Source organism: Triticum aestivum, chromosome 5B (assembly GCF_018294505.1).
Source record: "Triticum aestivum cultivar Chinese Spring chromosome 5B, IWGSC CS RefSeq v2.1, whole genome shotgun sequence".
Classification (NCBI taxonomy): domain Eukaryota; kingdom Viridiplantae; phylum Streptophyta; class Magnoliopsida; order Poales; family Poaceae; genus Triticum; species Triticum aestivum.
The window spans coordinates 669,313,250-669,332,116 of NC_057807.1; the positions used below are offsets into that span (position 1 = coordinate 669,313,250).

Genomic DNA, 18,867 nt, shown 5'->3' on the forward strand with positions numbered 1-18,867 from the left:
TTTAATCAGCAACACCTTCTTCAGTTAGGAGTGACTGTTTCATAGCTGTTGGATACATATCTTCTAGTCCATTTATACTTACATAAGTCTCAGTGTTTATTCAAATGGTTATTAGTTGCTTGAGAAATAGCAGAACCCAGTTTCAGTCGTATTTTAAAAGCAAATTCCTACTTTACCATGTGCTTGAGAAGTTGAGATGCTGCCGGAGGATATTTCGAGCAGATTTCTCCGGATCCTTTTGCTTTATTTGTTCAAAATTTAAAAGTATTTGCAAAACACGAGTTCATAAACTTGTTTCGCTTTACAAGTGTAGTAACCTTTTTTTTTCCTACTAAAAAGAACTGAAAATCTTCGTAGTACAAACATTGGTCGTGGCCGGAATTTTCCAAAGCACGGCAACTTTGGCTATACACGTGTGGAGTGGACATCATCGGCTAACCCACTCGGAGCCCCTGTCCCCGGCGGCGGCGGCGGCGGCGGCGCCGGCAGTCCCGTCCTGCCGCGGCTCCTGCCTCCGGTGGAAGTCCCTTCGAACGGTCCACAGCGCCTCGTTGCACCGGCGCATGGACGGCCGGTCCTGCCTCGCCGGCATGACGCACTGCTCGGCCAGCCGGAGCATCCCCTCCACCGCGGCCACCGAGGCCGGGCTCCGCCGCACCCTCGGGTCCATGGCCACCACCGCGTCGCCTCCCCGGAACTTCTGCAGCGCCCACTTGGTGGTGGCGCGGGGCTCGAGGCCGCGGCGGCGCTCGATGGGCGGGCGGCCGGTGACGAGCTCCACGAGGAGCACGCCGAAGGAGTAGACGTCGCTCTTGTCCGTGAGCTGGAGCGTGCCCAGGTACTCCGGGTCCACGTACCCGGCCGTGCCCACCACCTGCGTCGTCACGTGCGTCGCCTCGCCGTCGCCCGCCACCCGAGCCAGCCCGAACCCGGCCACCTTCGCCGCCAGCGCGCCCGTCAGCAGCACGTTCGACGACCGGATGTCCCGGTGGATCACCGCCCGTTCTGCCATGCCATGCCATGCGTTTCCAAGTTCAGATAAACACCATCATGCACACGCTGCTAGCTATTAATACTACTGATACTGCCTTTCATCGTTCACTTCCTCTGTTTCTTACTACTATGAACAATGAGTTTTGATTGGGTTACCTGCGTATTCGTGCAGGTAGGTGACGGCGTGAGCAACGTCGATCGCGATGTTGAGCCGCTGCGCAAGTTCTAGCCCGGTTCCGCGCGACTCTGAATTTTGCAAAAATCTTGGTCAGTACATCTTTCCAGTGTTGTAATTACTTCTGTACAATATATTTATCACTAGTTGAGTACTATTTCAACTCCCTCCGACAAAGTTGTACTACTAAGTGAGCGACAAGTAATATGGAGTAATGAAATTGCATGAAATATTTATTTTCTGGCAAATGTAGCCAACTGAATTAGAAATGTGAATGCAAATTTCAGCACTATCAATGATCAGTTGATAAGTTGGACACTGCTAGTGACCAGTAGGAATGTGACTGCAAAGTTCAACACTGCTTGTGAATGCATACCATCCAAGTGTTCCCTTAGGGAGCCATTGTCGACATACTCGACGACGACCAGAGTTTCATCTCTCTGCTCGAAGAACCCGAGGAACCTCACCAAATTCTGGTGCTCGATCTTCTGAAGCGTCTCGAGCTCCCTGCTAAGTTCAGCAGATAGATACTGACAGTTTAACTGCAGCAACAAAATATTCAGACATATTAGTTGCTCCTGACAGTTGCCAAATATTAGTATGATGTTGTTTCCCCAGACCTTTCTGGCACGTTTGACGGCAACCTGGGAGCCGTCCCTGAGCTTCCCTTTAAAGACGCTGCAAGAAGCTCCCTCCCTGACCATGTTCTTCTTGCTGAAGTTCGATGTCGCCCTGAATATGTCTGCAACGGTGAGCCCTGCACCCTCCTTGCCTTTGCCTGTCCCTGCTGCAATCAAATTTGTCCATGAATACTCCGATCTTCTAAAGAATTTTCACGCTGATTAATTCGATGCTTAACCCAGAGGAGGATCATGATTAACAAAAATTGTACTGGCAACAAAACAGAGGATGAAGTCTTAATGGTACCTGAATCCGTGGAGACATGGAAGCCCGCACTCCTGCTCCCCTGAGAGTACCCTCCACTCCTGCTCCCACGAGAGACCTGAGAGACCTCCGGTTCTTGCTCTGACTGGGCCTTCCTGACCCGGGGCACGAAGCAGGTGCCGAACACGCCGGCGACGCCCCGCGCCGCCGCCTTGAACGAGCTGCTGCTGCTGCGGGTTGAGCTCCGGCTCAGCTGGGAAGAAAACGGGGCGCTGTACGACGACGCCTGCCGCCGGTGCCGGTATGTGTCCGGGGAGCCAGAAGGGTATGGATACCCGTCGGAGGCCGCCCTGCTGTAATTGCTGAAGCCCGAGACCTGCTGGCTGCTCATGCTGCTGCTGCTCGTGCTGGGCTGCCTCCTCGCCGCAGACGACTCCATGGCGGAGACCTTGATGATCTGCTTCTTACTGCTGATGGTGATGGTGTTTCATGGATCGTCACATGGGGATGAGACGGGATTGATGGATGATATCGGATGTTATGGAGCAATGATTCGATCGATGGTGGCCAGACTGCGTCGGAGGTTGGAGGGTCAACCCGCGTGCTGGCTGCTTGTGGCTCAATTCCAGCAGCAATTGGTGATTTGTTTGACCCGAGCCGTGGCAATATTTTGTTTTGAGGAATGTTATCATGGTTGAAACTTTTATTTTTCGTTGCTTTTTCATGGAATGTTTGCACACACACCTGTCATTGCTTGGTTGGCACAAGGACTAAGGACCTAGTCTTGGGACTTGGTCACTAGTGGTGCTAATCATCTAGCGTGCGGTTGCGGGGAAATTAGTTGGAATGCAATGGGAATTTAATGACCGGTTTAAGGATATGAACATGTATGATGGTGAACTTTCTCTTATGAACACATGTGTTTGTACAAGATTGCATATATGGTGGTTGGAATAAGGATTCAGGAATTTGACTTTTCATGAGGCAAATGAGAAACCTCAGTTGGATCTTGACGCAGGTTGCATATGCAAGTAGCAGCCGTGGATGACAAGCCTTCAGGCTTCGAAAAACCCAAAATACATGTTTATCTATTTCGGCAATGCAAAAATGAAAATAAGATTGACAAAGTGTTCACCAAATCATATCCATACATTTCTCTTTGAAAGAAAAAAAAAGCAGCTATCTAATAAATCATGACCTCCGACAATGCACATATACCAAAACTCATGGTAGAATTAACATTCTTTTTGTGTGCGGGAGAATTAACATTCAATTCAAAAGATCATAAGACAAAACATGAGTTGACATTATTATGGAAATAGGCTTTGGCCCCTCTTTATATATAAAGCAACCTCCACAATGTCTCACGGAAACAAACAGGAGGGGGGGGGGGGGGGTTCTGCTGAGGGCACCAGCTCAACAAACCCAATAAAAAACAAAAGAGGACACAACTTCAAGCATTACGTCGACATTATTCTCTGACCCTGCTTCGGTAGCTACTATCCCCCTTGTTGCAGATGCAAAGTACCTAGTACGTACTTTGCTTACAAGGGGCCCATGATCCTATTATCGGGGTTAAGTTTGCACCTTTTCAAGTGAGATCTCAATGAGGATGTACCGTGGGTTTTTGAGTCACAGCAAAGCTCAAGACCACAATGGTTGCACTTAGCCTTAGCAGTATCTCCAACCGCGACCTCTGTAAAGCTTTTCCACACAAGCGACCTCCGCGCCATTGGTTTTCTTTTCATAGCCTTCTTCTTCTGAAGATCAACCGAGTTGATCTCATTCATTCCCGACATTGCGTCGTCCTCCATCTCCTTGTCTGTAACCACGCGTAGTGTTTTGGAAAGACTTCGCATGGTTCCCCACAAGGAGTCCAGCACTGCCTTCTGCTCCTCCAGTACTCCACAGTCCCTCGGCAGAAAGAACTCCAGCACGAAGTCCGCCACCCCAGCGCGTGTGCACCTTAACCGGATTGCCACTGCACCTTTCAACTTGAAGATCTTAGCATGGTGACATAATGGGTACTCCTGTTCACTTGAAGATCCAATGTCTGGTAGGAAGCACGGCTGGTTTGTGGTGACGGCTTTCCCTGCAACCCCTTGCCCGGGCAGAAGGTGGTGCTCAGAGCAGGCCTCATGAAAAATCTGCATCCGAGGGTCATTTACATAGCATGCTGCATCAATGGTGGAGATGCAGTATCAGTAGTTCTCATCTGAGTGGTGTCCTCCACGTTTCCCTTGTTGAGCATAGGTGGCCCATGTTTGTGCTAATGGTAGCTTGTGAATGATGCAGGCTGCTTTTAGGTTAGCTTCTTCATATGAAACAATATTCAACTGCATGATGATCAACAAGAGTAAACACGCAATGATGATCAACTGCATGGCTTAGATTGAAGTGAAGGCAACATGTGGTGCATGTCGAAAGTAATACTAATCCTAACTTGATCAAATTTGGATTGTACTACTTTTGACATGCACCACATGCATGTTGCCTTCACTTCAATCCAATCCATGTTCATTTCACCCACTGATATATAATAACTCTTCATGCTCGCATCATGCATCATCATAATAACGAGTCCTACTAATCATCATCATACAACTTCTACTCGTTATTAATAACAAGTCATATGATCATCATCCTCATACTCATCGAACCAACCCTACTTAATTGTTGTTAGCACATGATCATCAGTATTACACTAGTAGAAAAGGGGGCAAAGGTCCAGGCCGGGTCAGCCCATCAGTCCCGGTTCAGTCAAGAACCGGGACCCATGGGGGCATTCGACCCGGTTCGTGAGCCCCGGGGGCCGGCTGGGCCACGTGGGCCATTGGTCCCGGTTCGTCTGGACCTTTTGGTCCCGGTTGGTGGGATGAACCGGGACCAATGGTCCTCGCTCCTGGCCCACCACCATTGGTCCCAGTTGGTGGCTCGAACCGGGACCAATGGCTAAATAATGCAGAAAACAAAACAAAAAAACTGAAAAAAAAAATTAAAAATAGCAACAATAAGTACTTATTTATTTTCTTTTACGATAATTCTTTTTGCTATTGAAGTTTGTAACAAAATTCTAATTACTTATTTATTTTCTTTTATGATAATTCCTTTTGCTTTTAATGTTTTGAACAAAATCCTAATTACTTATTTATTTTCTTTTACGATAATTCTTTTTGCTATTAAAGTTTGTAACAAAATTCTAATTACTTATTTATTTTGTTTTATGATAATTCTTTTTGCTTTTAATGTTTTGAACAAAATTCTAATTACTTATTTATTTTCTTTTATGATAATCCTTTTTGCTATTAAAGTTTGTAACAAAATTCTAATTACTTATTTATTTTCTTTTATGATAATTCTTTTTGCTTTTAATGTTTTGAACAAAATTCTAATTACTTATTTATTTTCTTTTATGATAATTCTTTTTGCTATTAAAGTTTGTAACAAAATTCTAATTACTTATTTATTTTCTTTTATGATAATTATTTTTGCTTTTAATGTTTTGAACTAAATCCTAATTACTTATTTATTTTCTTTTCTGATAATTCTTTTTGCTATTAAAGTTTGTAACAAAATTCTATATAAATTTAGTTTCAATAATACTAGAGGTTTATAAAAGCTTTTTAGTTGATTCCTTTAGTACCAATTCTAAGGCCGTTACAAAGGCATTTTATTTGGTACAGGTTTTAAGGCTGGGGCCCCATGAGCACCTTTTAGTACCGGTTCGTGACATGAACCGGTAAAAGAGTTTTTTAGTTGATTCTTTCTGCAGCTATTCTTTAGTCCCACCTCGCCAAGTGAGAGGCACTCGCAGCGGTTTATAAGCCCTGAGTGTAGAGATGATGAAGGGAGAAGCACAGTGCTCACCTGCACATTGGCCTGAAGCTAAGCAACGTGCAGGTGAGCTTTGCGCCTCTCTTTTATTTTGGCATGGTATCATCATTTCATCCAAATAGCATATGCAAGAAAGTTGAGAGGGTTACGGAAAAAACTGGATGCACTTCGTGTACAAAACGGACAATCTCTTTCGAAGTATCAGGATTTCATACGGAAACTTGTCTGTTACAACATGCATTTCAAATGAACTAGAAAAAGGTTGAAAGTTGGCATGGTATCATCACAATAGTTGTGGAGTAAGTCTTCACTTTTTCTTCGCTTGTGTCCTTTCCTTATTCCGCCGTAACCATGGATAATCTTCATGAGACTTTTGGTTCTGAAACTTTTTGTTGTAAGTAGAAACAAAATAAAATAAATAAAGCAAGAAAGAAAACAAAAAAAAGTGTTTTCAAATTTGAAAACTAATGGCACTAACAGAAAGTTTATAATTTTTCTAAAACTAAAAGCAAAAAGAATTAAAAAATAAAGCAAAAAACAAAAGAAAATAAATAATGCATAAAACAAAACAAAAAATTGGAAAAAAATAAAAATAGCAACAATAAGTATTTTGTTGTAAGTAGAAACAAAATAAAATAAATAAAGCAAGAAAGAAAACAAAAAAACAAAAAAAAGTGTTTTCAAATTTTAAAACTAATGGCACTAACAAAAAGTTTATAATTTTTCTAAAACTAAAAGCAAAAAGAATTAAAAAAATAAAGCAAAAAACAAAAGAAAATAAATAATGCAGAAAACAAAACAAAAAAGCTGGAAAAAAATAGCAACAATAAGTAAAGAAAACAAAAAAACAAAAAAGTGCCACCTACTGAGCCTCCACGGCCTGAATACGACTAGAAACCCAACAATGGGCCAGGATGCAGGCCCGTAGTAAGCCTAGTAGGCCCACATGCACATAGAGACAGATTAGGCCCGAAAGCCTGCTTTAGAGAGGAGCTCGAGAGGGTTGGCGCATCGCACCTTATAAACAGGTGCGGTTCTCTCTCAGCTAGCGAGGTGGGACTAAACTGCCACCACCACGCCGTTGTGCAAGGCTCATTGGTCCCGGTTGGTGGCAACAACCGGGACTAAAGGGGTGCATTAGTCCCGGTTCGTGAGACCAACGGGGACCAATGCCGCCTTTAGTCCCGGTTGGTGCCACCAACCGGGACTAAAGGCGGCATTGGTCCTGGCTTGGTCCCGGTTGGTGGCACCAACTGGGACTAAAGGCGGCATTGGTCCCGGTTGGCCTCACGAATCGGGACCAATGCTTTGCCTATATAAGCAGCACTCGTGAAAATTTGGTTCAGTTCCTTCTTCCCCGCGCCCGGCGCCGCCAGGCTGCCCGTCTTTGCCTCGCTGTCGCCGTCGTCGCCCCGCGCCGCCCCGACGCTGTCGCCGCCCCGCGCCATCGTCGCCGCCCCGTGCCGTCGTCGCCCCGCGCCGTCGCCGCCCCGCGCCATCGTCGCCTCGCGCCGTCGCCGCCCCGTCGCCGTCGCCCTCTCCGCGCCCCTCACGCCATGGCCATCCCGTGAGCAATTTTTTTGCTAATTTAATTTGATGTAGTAGTTAATTTAGATGTGTAGTTAATTGAGTTAGATTTTGTTAGATTTTTTTGTAGTTCATAGATTTTTTTGTTAGATGTGTAGTTCATAGATTTTTTTTCATATTGTGTAATTTGTTCATATTTTATTAGATTTTTTTCCGTTAATAGATTTTTTGGTGATATTATTGTTGAATATGCATGTTTGTATGTTCGTATATATGCAAAGATCGAATATGTCAATTTTTTATGATTTTTTTTCTATTCATAGAATTTTTATGATTTTTTTCTGTTGTAATTTTGTTCATAGAATTTTAATGATTTTTTTGTTCATAGAATTTTCTTTCTCAATTTATGTATATGTTCATATTGTGTATGTATAGGAAAATTGTGCATGATCAAAGTCATTTATGAATATGTTCATATTTAGAATAGAGGAAAAAGGAAAATAAGAAGAGAAAGTGTTTAATGTAATTAGTTAGAAAAATAATAGAACTATAGTTAAACTAGTTTATTTTTAGTAAGTACTACTTTATTTTATTTATAGTAAGTGCTTCATATATAGTTGAACTAGCTAGTTGATTTAATAAACCAATTTATTTTACTATATATAGAAGTAGTTTATTTTTAATAAGTACTACTTTATTTATTTATAGTAAGTGCTTAGTAGTTGAACTAGTTGATTTAATTAATAAAACTACTTTATTTAACTATATATAGAAGTAGTTCCCGCATCGACGTCGATGATGCCTATCTCGCATCCTCGTCGTCATCGACTCGGCGGTGGAGGCCTGCTTGATCAGGGCCATGTTCGGCACTGGGCTCCGCCGGGCTGGTATTGGGAGGTGCTACCTTCTGGGGGACGTAGGTTGGTGAGGAGGTAGCCCGTTGTTGACCCGATCCTTGTTTGGTGGCGGTCGTGTGGGCCAGTGACGGTGCCGAGGCTTCCGGACACCGCGGAGGTGGTATGTCACCGTGTCAGCGAGGAGGACGAGCACGTCCGTCGCTACATGGTTGCGTTGGAGGGCAGGTTCGACAATACCTGGCAGGTTCTTCAGGGATCTCACTGGAGCTATGATCCTGTGATCGTTCCTTATCTTTGGGTGTCCACCGCCCGCGAAGATATCCGTCAGGCGCTACGATTCTAGCTGTATTAATTAGCGATGCTATATGTATGATAGTATTCGAGGAGTATTCGACGATGTACAGACACAAGAGATGATGTACTTTTGGTTATAATTGAATGCATGCTAATTTGAATACTACTTTATTTTACGAGTTGGTTTTGCTTATTGAATGCTCATATCTGAAAAGTACTCCTACTTTGAATGCTAAAATTGAAGAGCACTCTATGCAGAAATCTAGGAGCCCCCTCCATCATCCATGCCGTCGTGGGGGTAGCTTCTCCTTCATTCCCGTGTGCTAGACAATTTGGTGTAATAATGCACTCGAGAATGAAAAGAGGAGCTACGTACCATCACCGATAGTCAATTCGTTAATAATAATAATGATCTAATTTAGGTTTTTTAGTACATATATTTAATTGTACAAGTTTAATATTTGAATTATGAACTTAGGCCGGAAATGTCGTACTCGGACGACGAAAACCGCCCGGGGGAGTGCGACTGGTTCCATGCCGACCGAGGTATGTGCGACAGGTTCATTGAGCTGGACGAAGATCGGGGTTTCAGCATTAAGCTCGAGGAGACCTTTGATTTTCATACGGTACGCAACGACGACAATAGTTTTTTTCGTAATTAAGCACGACTTCAACTATTTTAACGTGTATTTTTCATCTTTTCTAATTCGACTAGCTTATCCCATGTTATGCAAGACGCTATGTCTTGGAGAGGATGGGTTTTGAAGACCATGAAAGTATGGAAAGCAAAAAATATCTCCTAAGGACCCATCATGGTGTGGATTTTAAAGTAAAGATGTACAATGCTGAGAGTGTAACCCATTTTGGTTGCAAAAATTGGGAAGCACTTTGCAAGATGTATGGTTTTGATGAGGGTATGCTTGTCACCATGGATCTTGGTGATCCTACAATCCAGCAAGACAATATGGGCATTTGGGTCCTTGTGGATACACCTCCAATTCTTCCCCCATGTGAGCTTAACATAGTTATTAAGTAATTTATATTGTTTATTTCAAAATAGTTGATAGCTTATTTCCATTGACAGCTTATTTTCATTCTTCAAAGAATGTGCGGAAGATGGTAGACAAAACCCACTACACCGATGGCTCCGAATTAACTTATAAGGAGAAAAATCATCTGATCGCATTTTGTACTGATCTTGAGAATTACAATGTCTACAATCGAACTCCTCAATATTATGGTCAATACATGCCACTAGTGCACGTGTTGAACTACGGTAACTACCATGGAGATACCCTGGTAAGATTTTTTACTATTATGACATCCCTGCATCTTTTTAAATACTTCTAAAACTAGTACATCATTGCTAACTACGAAGTTATTACTATGTTTTTCAACAGATAATCCCGAATGATTGTGTGCCTCATCTGATGTATACGCACGGTCGCCTTGATGTTGTGAACATACAACCATGTCATCCTAGGAATCTCAACTGTCCATACCGGATTTCTAAAAGAAGTGGAGACATGACAATCAAAGAATGGAAAAAATGTATGGACAGTCGTAAGGAGCTTCTTGGAAGCAAAAGGAGGCGAAGCGCAAGAATTGGAGACAGGATGATCTCCATTCTTCATAATGGAGAGTCAGGGTCTATATTGTTTTATGCTATTTTACCTTAAGGGTGTTTAGGTCCTACCTGATACTGATGATCATGTGCTAAGAACAATTATGTAGGGTTGGGTTCGATGACTATGAGGATGATGATCGTATGACTTGTTATTAATAACGAGTAGAAGTTGTATGATGATGCATGATTAGTAGGACTTGTTATTATATATGATGATGTATGATGCGAGCATGCATGAGTTATTATATATCAGCGGATGAAATGAACATAGCAGTAGCGTTGGTAAACCAATGACGAAGATATAAGAGAGGACATTTCTGTCTATTAGCTAGCTAATAAAAACCTAAAATTAACCCCCAGAACCCCTAAACCAGCCACTTTTTTAAAAAAAAAGATAAACCTCAGCTCCAGCCAGCTGCTGACACGTGGAAGCCTTTTGGTCCCGGTTCATGTCACCAACCGGGACCAAAGGCCCCCTTGCCTGGGCTGCTCGCAGTGGCCACGTGGAGGCCCATCTGTCCCGGTTCGTCTTAGAACCGAGACTAAAGGGGGGAGGCATTAGTAACGACCCCTTAGTCCCGGTTCAAGAACCAGGACAAAAGGCCCTCACCAACCGGGACAAATGCCATGTTTTCTACTAGTGCTAGGTAGGACCTAAATACCCTCTTTAAGGTAAGATAGCATAAAATAATATAGACCCTGACTCTCCATTATGGAGAATGGAGATCATCCTATCTCCAATTCTTGCGTTTCTCTTCCTTTTGCTTCCAAGAACCTCCTTATGACTGTCCATACATTTTTTCATTCTTTGATTGTCATGTCTCCACTTCTTTTAGAAATCCGGTATGGACAGTTGAGATTAGTAGGATGACCTGGTTGTATGTTCAAAACATCAAGGCGACCATGCTGATACATCAGATGAGGCACACAATCATTCGAGATTATCTATTGAAAAACATAGTAATAACTTCGTAGTTAACAATGATGTACTAGTTTTAGAAGTATGCAAAAGATGCACGGATGTCGTAATAGTAAAAAATCTTACCAGGGTATCTCCATGTTAGTTACCGTAGTTCAAAACATAGCGTCTTGCATAGCATGGGATAAGCTAGTCGAATTGGAAAAGACAAAAAGTACACATTGAAATAGTTGAAGTCGTGCTTAATTACGAAAAAAAATTGTCGTTGTTGCGTACCGTTTCAACATTGAAGGTCTCCGCAAGCTTAATGCTGAAGCGATGATCTTCGTCCAACTCAAGGAACCTGTCACACATACCTCGGTCGTCGTGGCACCAGTCGCACTCCCCCGGGCGGTTTTCGTCGTCCGAATACGACATTTCCTATGTTCATAATTCAAATATTAAACTTGTACAATTAAATATATGTACTAAAAAAATCTAAATTAGATCATTGTTATTCATCATGGGTTGACTATCGATCTGTCGAGCCTTTTCTTGAAAACTCTCAGCTCACGTGGTGTACATATTCGACCGTCGGTGATGGTAGCTCCTACTTTCATTCCCGAGTGCATTACACCAAATTGTCTAGCACACGGGAATGAAGGAGAAGCTACCCCCACGACAACAGTCGGGATTCTTCGTCCTCTCATATATATGGTGGAGACTCTCCCTCACTAATTCCTCTCTGACATTTGCGACCGTCGGTGATGGTAGCTCCTCCTTTCGTTCCTGAGTGCATTACACAAAATTGTTTAGCACACGGGAACGAAAGAGAAGCTACCCCCACAATAACAGTCGGGATTCTTCGTCCTCTCATATATGATGGAGACTCAACAGACTTAAAGTCAACCCGAAATATCGTTTAATTATCTTTCTAAAAAAAGGACATATCGAGCGCCTGAAATTTGCCGGCAAGGAAATATACATGTTTATCTACTTCATATGAGCATTCAAACTTGACGACCATTTCAATGGTTGAAAATATGAGCAAAAACATTTCAAAATATCTTATAGGACTCATATTGACATGGAGATTTGGCTAGTCTCAACTCGAGGTCGGAGGGGGGGGGGGGGGTCGGTGACGGGGACGGCGACGGGGATGATGGAGGGGGCTCCTAGATTTATGCAAAAACAAAAACCCTATAAGCTATCAACTGATCAAATGCATACACCTTGCATAGTGCTCTCCAATTTTAGCAAAACCAAATCGTACAATAAAGTAGTATTCAAATTAGCATGCATTCAATTATAAGCAAAACTACATCATATCTTGCGTCCGTACATCGTCGAATATTATCACTAATACACCTCGAATACTATCATACATATAGCATCGCTAATACAGCTAGAACCGTTGCGCTCGACGGGTATCGGCGCGGGCGGTGGACACCAAAGAGAAGGAACCATCACAGGATCATAGCTCCAGTGAAGTCCCTGAAGAACCTGCCAGGTATTGTCGAACCTGCCCTCCAATACAACCATGTAGCGACGGACGTGCTCGTCCTCCTTGCTAACACGGTGACGTACCACCTCCGCGATGTCCGGAAGCCTCGTCACCGTCACGGGCCCACGTGACCGCCACCAAACAAGGATCGGGTCAACGACGGACTGGCTCCTCACCAACCTACGCCCCCCGGAAGGTAGCACCTCCCAATACCAGCCCGGCGGAGTCCAGTCCCGGACATGGCCCCTCTGATCAAGCAGGCCTCCTCCGCCGAGTCGACGACGAGGATGCGGGATAGGCATCGTCGACGTCAATGCGAGAATAAGAACTAAAAAAATAAACTAGTTCTATTAGTTTTCTTGCTAAGAATGAACTACTTCTATAGTAAAATAAAGTAGTTTTATTAAATCAACTAGTTCAACTACTAAGCACTTACTATAAATAAAATAAAGTAGTACTTACTAAAAATAAACTACTTCTATAATAAAATAAAGTAGTTTTTATTAAATCAACTAGTTCAACTACTAAGTCCTTACTATAAATAAAATAAAGTAGTACTTACTAAAAATAAACTATGTCTATAATAAAATAAAGTAGTTTTATTAAATCAACTAGTTCAACTATATACTAAGCACTTACTAATAACCTAAAATGCACTATATATATATATATATATATATATATATATATATATATATATGAACATATACATAAATTTGACAAAAAAAATTCTATGAACAAAAAAAATCATACATTAATGCATACATATCCATGAATCATACATACATCTGCATATATATACATATACATACAACATCCATATATACATACATCAATGAACAAAAAAAATCATACATCAATGCAGAGAGCAGGCCGGTCGGGGCGGCGGCGGCGGCGCGTGGCAGAGGGCGGCAAGCAGAGGGCGGTGACGTGCGGCAGAGGGCGGCAGAGGGAAGGCTCACTGGGCGGCAGAGGGCGGCGACGGCGAGGTCAGAGCAGAGGGCGGCGACGGCGAGGTCAGAGCAGAGGGCGGCGTCGGCGACGGGTGCGGGCGACGGGGTCAGGGCGGCGCGGGACGGCGTCGGAGGCAGGGGTGAAGACGACGACGGGCGCGGGCGACGGGACAGAGGACGACGGCGACGGGCGCAGCGGGAGAATGAGGAACTGAAACGAAAATTTCACAAGCGCTGTTTATATAGACGAACCATTGGTCCCGGTTGGTGGCACCAACCGGGACCAATGCTCCCCTTTAGTCCCGGTTGGCGGCACCAACCAGGACCAAAACACGTGCTGCCCGTGGCCAAAAAGTTTAGTCCCACCTCGCTAGTTGAGAGGGGCGCGCAGTGGTTTAAGCCCCACTGCCGCACCCCTCTCGAGCTCCTCTCGATTGCAGGCTTACGAGCCTAATTGTCACTGCTATGCCTATTGGGCCTACTGGGCCCTCTGCGGGCCTGAATCCTGGCCCATGGTAGGGTTTCTAGTCGTATTCAAGCCGTACTGGCCCAGTAGGTGGCATTTTTTTAATCTTTTCTAGTTTTTTTCTTCTGCTTTTTGCATTATTTATTTTCTTTAATATTTTCCTTTATTTTTTAGTTCCTTTTGCTTTTAGGTAATAAAAATTATAAACTTTCTGTTAGTGCTATTTGTTTTCCAATTTGAATAGTTTAAATTTGAATTTTCTGAAATTTGTGTGAATCACTAGTTTTTGAAATTTATGTGAATCACTAGTTTCTGTTAGTGCTATTAAAGTTTCTAAAAAGAATTTTCTTTATAAAAATTCTTTTTTCTTTTACTGTTGATAATTTTAGTTTCATAAATTTTATATAATTTTAGTTGCATAAATTCTTGAACAGAAAATACTTTGATAATTTTAGTTGCATAAATTTTATATAGTTTTAGTTTCAATAATACTACAGGTTTTATAAAAATTTATTTTGTTTTTACTTATTTATTAAAGTTTATTTTGTTTCTACTTACTTATTTTCTTTTATTTTTTGCTTTCTTTTATTTATTTTATGAAAATTCTTTCTTTTTTGCTTTATTTATTTTATTTTGTTTCTACCTACTGTTGCTATTTTTATTTATTTTATTATAGTTTATTTATTTTACATTATTAAAGTTTATTTTGTTTCTACTAATTTATTAAGGTTTTTTTGTTTCTAATTATTTATTTTATTTTGTTTCTACTTATTTATTTTCTTGTCTTTTTTTGCTTTTTTTATTTATTTTATGAATTTTTTTTGCTTTTTGCTTTTACACAAAGGCCCTCTCCCCTGGTTGGATTGGTACCAGTTTGTGGCCTGACCCGGCTCGAAAGACAACGCTTTGGTACAGGTTCAGGCCACAAACCGGTACCGGTGGTGGTGGGCCAGGAGCAGGGCCCATTGGTCCCGGTTTGTGCCGCCAACCGGGACCAAAGGGGCCAGACGAACCAGGACCAATGGTCCCATGAGGCCCGGCAGGCCCCTGGCCTCACGAACCGGGACAAATGGGCACATGAGTACCGGTTCGTGACTGAACCGGTACTAATGGGCTTACCTGGCCCAAACGTATGCCTTGTTTTCTACTAGTGTTAGCATATTACGTTACATGCAAATTGTGTGCAACTCCTTTTATGTTTTTATATTTTCTTTCTTCTGTAAGGGTAATACGAATGTCACTCATTCTTTCTTTCTCGAAAACTTCATTTTTGTTTTGGTTTAGATTTTTTTTGTTTTTTAGTATAGGGAGAAGAAGAAAGGTGGAGCAAGAAAAGCCGCCAAAAGAAAACGAGGCGCCTATCAGATAGCGCCCCCCCCCCCCTCCCCAATTTGTTTAGTTCTCTTCTCTTTTTGTGTACCCAGTTTGTGTTGCTTCCTTCAGAGGCCCATTTTCTCTCTCCCTCTATGTGTGTATGTGAGTGAGAGGGAGACGACACTATCGACATGAGATTCAACATTCGTGTTTTGTTATTTGGATGCTAAGCATAACATAGACATATAATTACAAGTTCTATGTAATGCATGTACAAATTATGCCGTTATCTAAAATTTACAGTACATATGCTTATTCTTGAATATTGTGAAATAATGCAAGTTCTAAGCAATCTATGCACAAATTTTTGTCATGATATACTTCAAGTTTTCTTTCTTCTTTAGCGTAATACCAATGCAACTAATCCATTCTTCTCTACAATAATATTTGTTGTAATTTTTAATTTTTCTTTTGTTTTAATATCATGGCTTTATTTTCCCTCTTTCTTTTAGGATAATGTTACCATCCTTAATTTACTCTTCATTAGAAAAACTTATGTTTTGGTATTTTTTAGTTTTGTATTGCTTTTACTTTTTTCTTCTGCTTATTAAGTGTTAAAGTGGTATAATTCAGAGGATAGTTTTTTGCTCTCGGGCTCCATGAAGCAAGAAATTTTGAATAATAATAATAATAAATTAACCTTTTAAGTTTCAAAACAATCTGGAAATAAATGCACAAGTACTTATAGATGTATACTAGATGTGTGTGAAATACACTATGAAATACATTTTGATGTGAGCTGTACAAAAAAGAACTCATGTACTTTTATACTAGCGAATAGTACATGTGATGGAAATACGTGATTTTGTCATTTTTGTGTAGCTCGCATAAAAAGGCATTTCACCATGAAACTTTGCAGACAAATAGTATAAATTCATATGTATATGTGTGAGTTTTATTTTCAGAAAATTTAAAACCAAAGGGTTTGATTTTGAAAATTTTCAAATTAAGGGCTCCATGCTCGAGCTCCATTAGCAATCTTCGTATAATTTGCCGCTTCTACTACTCATTGATGTTATTACAGTTTACGGAGGCACAGGCTAGTTGGCTACACGCCTGTTTTTATGACGATCTAACGGTCAAGAATAAAAGTGACTTATGCAACAATTTTTTTTCAGGTAACCGAGGTAGAGGCGCTCCCTTTATTTTTAAAATAAAAAATTACTCAAAGGTATGCTAGTTGGGATTTCTTATGCTGCTTACCTTTGTGCGTGGAATGCTTAAAACATGTGTGATCGTCTGCTCCTTTTCTTGCCCGTCGGTCAACTTCATTGCCTATAAGAAATAATACTAAACATGAGTTAAAAAAAGAAATAATACTAAAATTTAGTAAAAGACAATAGTTCACACTCTGGTTAATATATTTGTTACTCCCTCCATTTCAAAATAAATGACTCAACTTTATACTCCCTTCGTCTGAAAATACTTGTTCGAGGAATGGATGTATCTAGATGTATTTTAGTTCTAAATACATCCATTTGCATTCATTTCTACGACAAGTATTTTCGGACGGAGGAAGTACTAACTTTATACTAAAGTTAGTACAAAGTTGAGTCATCTATTTTAAAACGGAGGGAGTACGTATTACGGGTCGATTAGTGAGGCATGGTTACCTGCCCCGCCAAAAAAAAAAGAGTGAGGTATCATTACTTGACAGAACTACAGAGCTGTAATCTCTACTCCTAATGGAGCAGTTAGTGAATCGTCTCCGTGGTTTATTTTCGCTGGTTTTTTTGTCTCTCCTCCCACCACCCCCTCCCATCGCTGGTTTTTTTTGTTTCTCCTCACACCACCCCCTCCCATCGCTAGTTTTTTGGTCTCTCCTCCCACCACCCCCTCCCATCCTGGTCCATCGGTTTATTTTTCTCTCCTCTCTTTATTACAACCAGGACTTTCCTAACGTATAACAAATCACGGATCTAACTTCCTTAAATTATTCATATCAATCGATTCCTTTTATTGGTTCAATTTGTCTTAGGAAACAAATAACAATTTTTTAAGAAACAAATAATAGATTTGAATCTAACTTTCCTAACTTATCTAAATCAATCGATTTCTCTCATTAGTGATTTTTTTTAAGAAACAAATAAAAGACACGTCACAAACTTTCCTCCCAATAAATAGTTTCTTAACATTTGCAAACTTTCCTAATCAGACACGTCACAAACGGGCAGGTACTGATATCATGTTACCAAACAATAAAAACTCCATTTGCATAGAAATCAGTTCAAAATCCTAACTTTCCTAATTTTTTACCTTTCCTTAATAACATCAAATATTTCCTATGTTTTCCACCTATTGAAGGAAATCACCCCTCCATCGATATTAGCATTTTTTTGGAATTAGATCTCCGGGCTATGATTTTTTTGTGATTCTCTCCAATTGTGACCTCTCCTTCCGCTTCGGCTCCTTCTCGCATAATCACCTCCACCACAGCCAGCTGACGCCACCCTAGACCTCTTGCCTCTCCACACCTTCTCCACCACCTCCTCCTCGTACTCCATTGACAATCCCTCCGCCACGTTTGTCCACGGCGGTGTCGAGGGCATGGCGCAACAGCGTACCAGTGGTAGAGCAGCGCATAGCAGTAGGAAGAAGCACGCAACAGGCGAGGCGAGCGGCCGGCGGTGGAGGGCAGAGATGCGGCCGGCGTGGCTGAGGGGGCGGCCGGCAGAAGATGGCCGCGACAGGAGGCGGCGCGACAGCGGGGCGAGTGAAGGGATAGGCGGCAGCAGACGGGGCGAGCGCAACCAGCAAGAGTGTGACGCGCGGCCAGGGTGTGCGTCGCGCGGGGCATATTGGTGCGGTGGCTGTGGCGAGCGTGATGGCAGTGGCGGGCGCGGTGTGGCACGTGCGTGGGCATGGAGAGCCAGAGAGGGAGTGGCCCTGCGGGCGCGGAAGAAGAGTTGAAGGCTCGGGCATGGGCGCACATAGGAGCGGGCATGTGACACGGGGTCAATCCGAGGAGCTCAGTGGCTACCCCTGCAATGGCCATGGCGGACGGCGGTTCTCGGCCACGGCGAAATACCTAACGAGAGCAAACGAGAGGGGAAACTGGGGAAAAGCAAGAGGAGATCATGGAGGTGTCAATGGCACCCTAGGGGAAGACAGGGGAGCTCGGGGCGGCGCGGATCGAACGACAATGTCGCGGTGGCCGAAGGTTGAGGAATACGGCAATGACGTCGATCTGGGGTTGCTGGACTTGATCTCGTTGGTGCAGATGAAGTAGCAGAGGCATTCAGAGCTCCTCGACAAGCTCCTAGCCAGCAGGGAGGGCAGTGGCCGTGTGGACGGGGTCAGTCATGGTGGCCGTGGCATCTGATTTCGTCCAGATCACCGGGATCGAGCGAGCGAGGAGGAGAAGTGGATCTGGGAGGGGGCGTCGAGGAGGAGTGAGGCCATGGGGGCAGGGGAGGCAGGGCGTCACCCGTATCCATTCCCCTTCGATGCCGGCGAGGTGGTCGAGCGGGAGCTCGGCTC

At 42.8% G+C, this 18,867-nt stretch overlaps 1 protein-coding gene and 1 pseudogene across 4 annotated transcripts; both read right to left on the reverse strand.

Annotated features, from left to right (window-relative positions):
• Nucleotides 1-223: 223 nt before the first annotated feature.
• On the reverse strand, nt 224-2,965 carry LOC123114063 (calmodulin-binding receptor-like cytoplasmic kinase 2). 4 transcript variants are annotated; one of them, XM_044535429.1, is made up of 5 exons: nt 2,096-2,962; nt 1,789-1,952; nt 1,545-1,710; nt 1,150-1,239; nt 224-1,005 (listed from the first exon to the last, which is right to left on the reverse strand). In XM_044535429.1, the coding sequence occupies exons 1-5, from the start codon at nt 2,490-2,492 to the stop codon at nt 428-430; spliced, it is 1,395 nt and encodes a 464-aa protein (XP_044391364.1). In that variant the 5' UTR covers nt 2,493-2,962; the 3' UTR covers nt 224-427. The 4 variants fall into 4 exon arrangements, with proteins under 4 accessions (XP_044391364.1, XP_044391363.1, XP_044391361.1 ...); XM_044535428.1 differs by having other exon boundaries at nt 1,789-1,955; nt 2,096-2,961; XM_044535426.1 differs by having other exon boundaries at nt 1,545-1,952; nt 2,096-2,965.
• A 486-nt stretch (nt 2,966-3,451) lies between these two features.
• Nucleotides 3,452-16,659, reverse strand: LOC123115222 (protein NLP4-like; annotated as a pseudogene).
• Nucleotides 16,660-18,867: the final 2,208 nt, after the last annotated feature.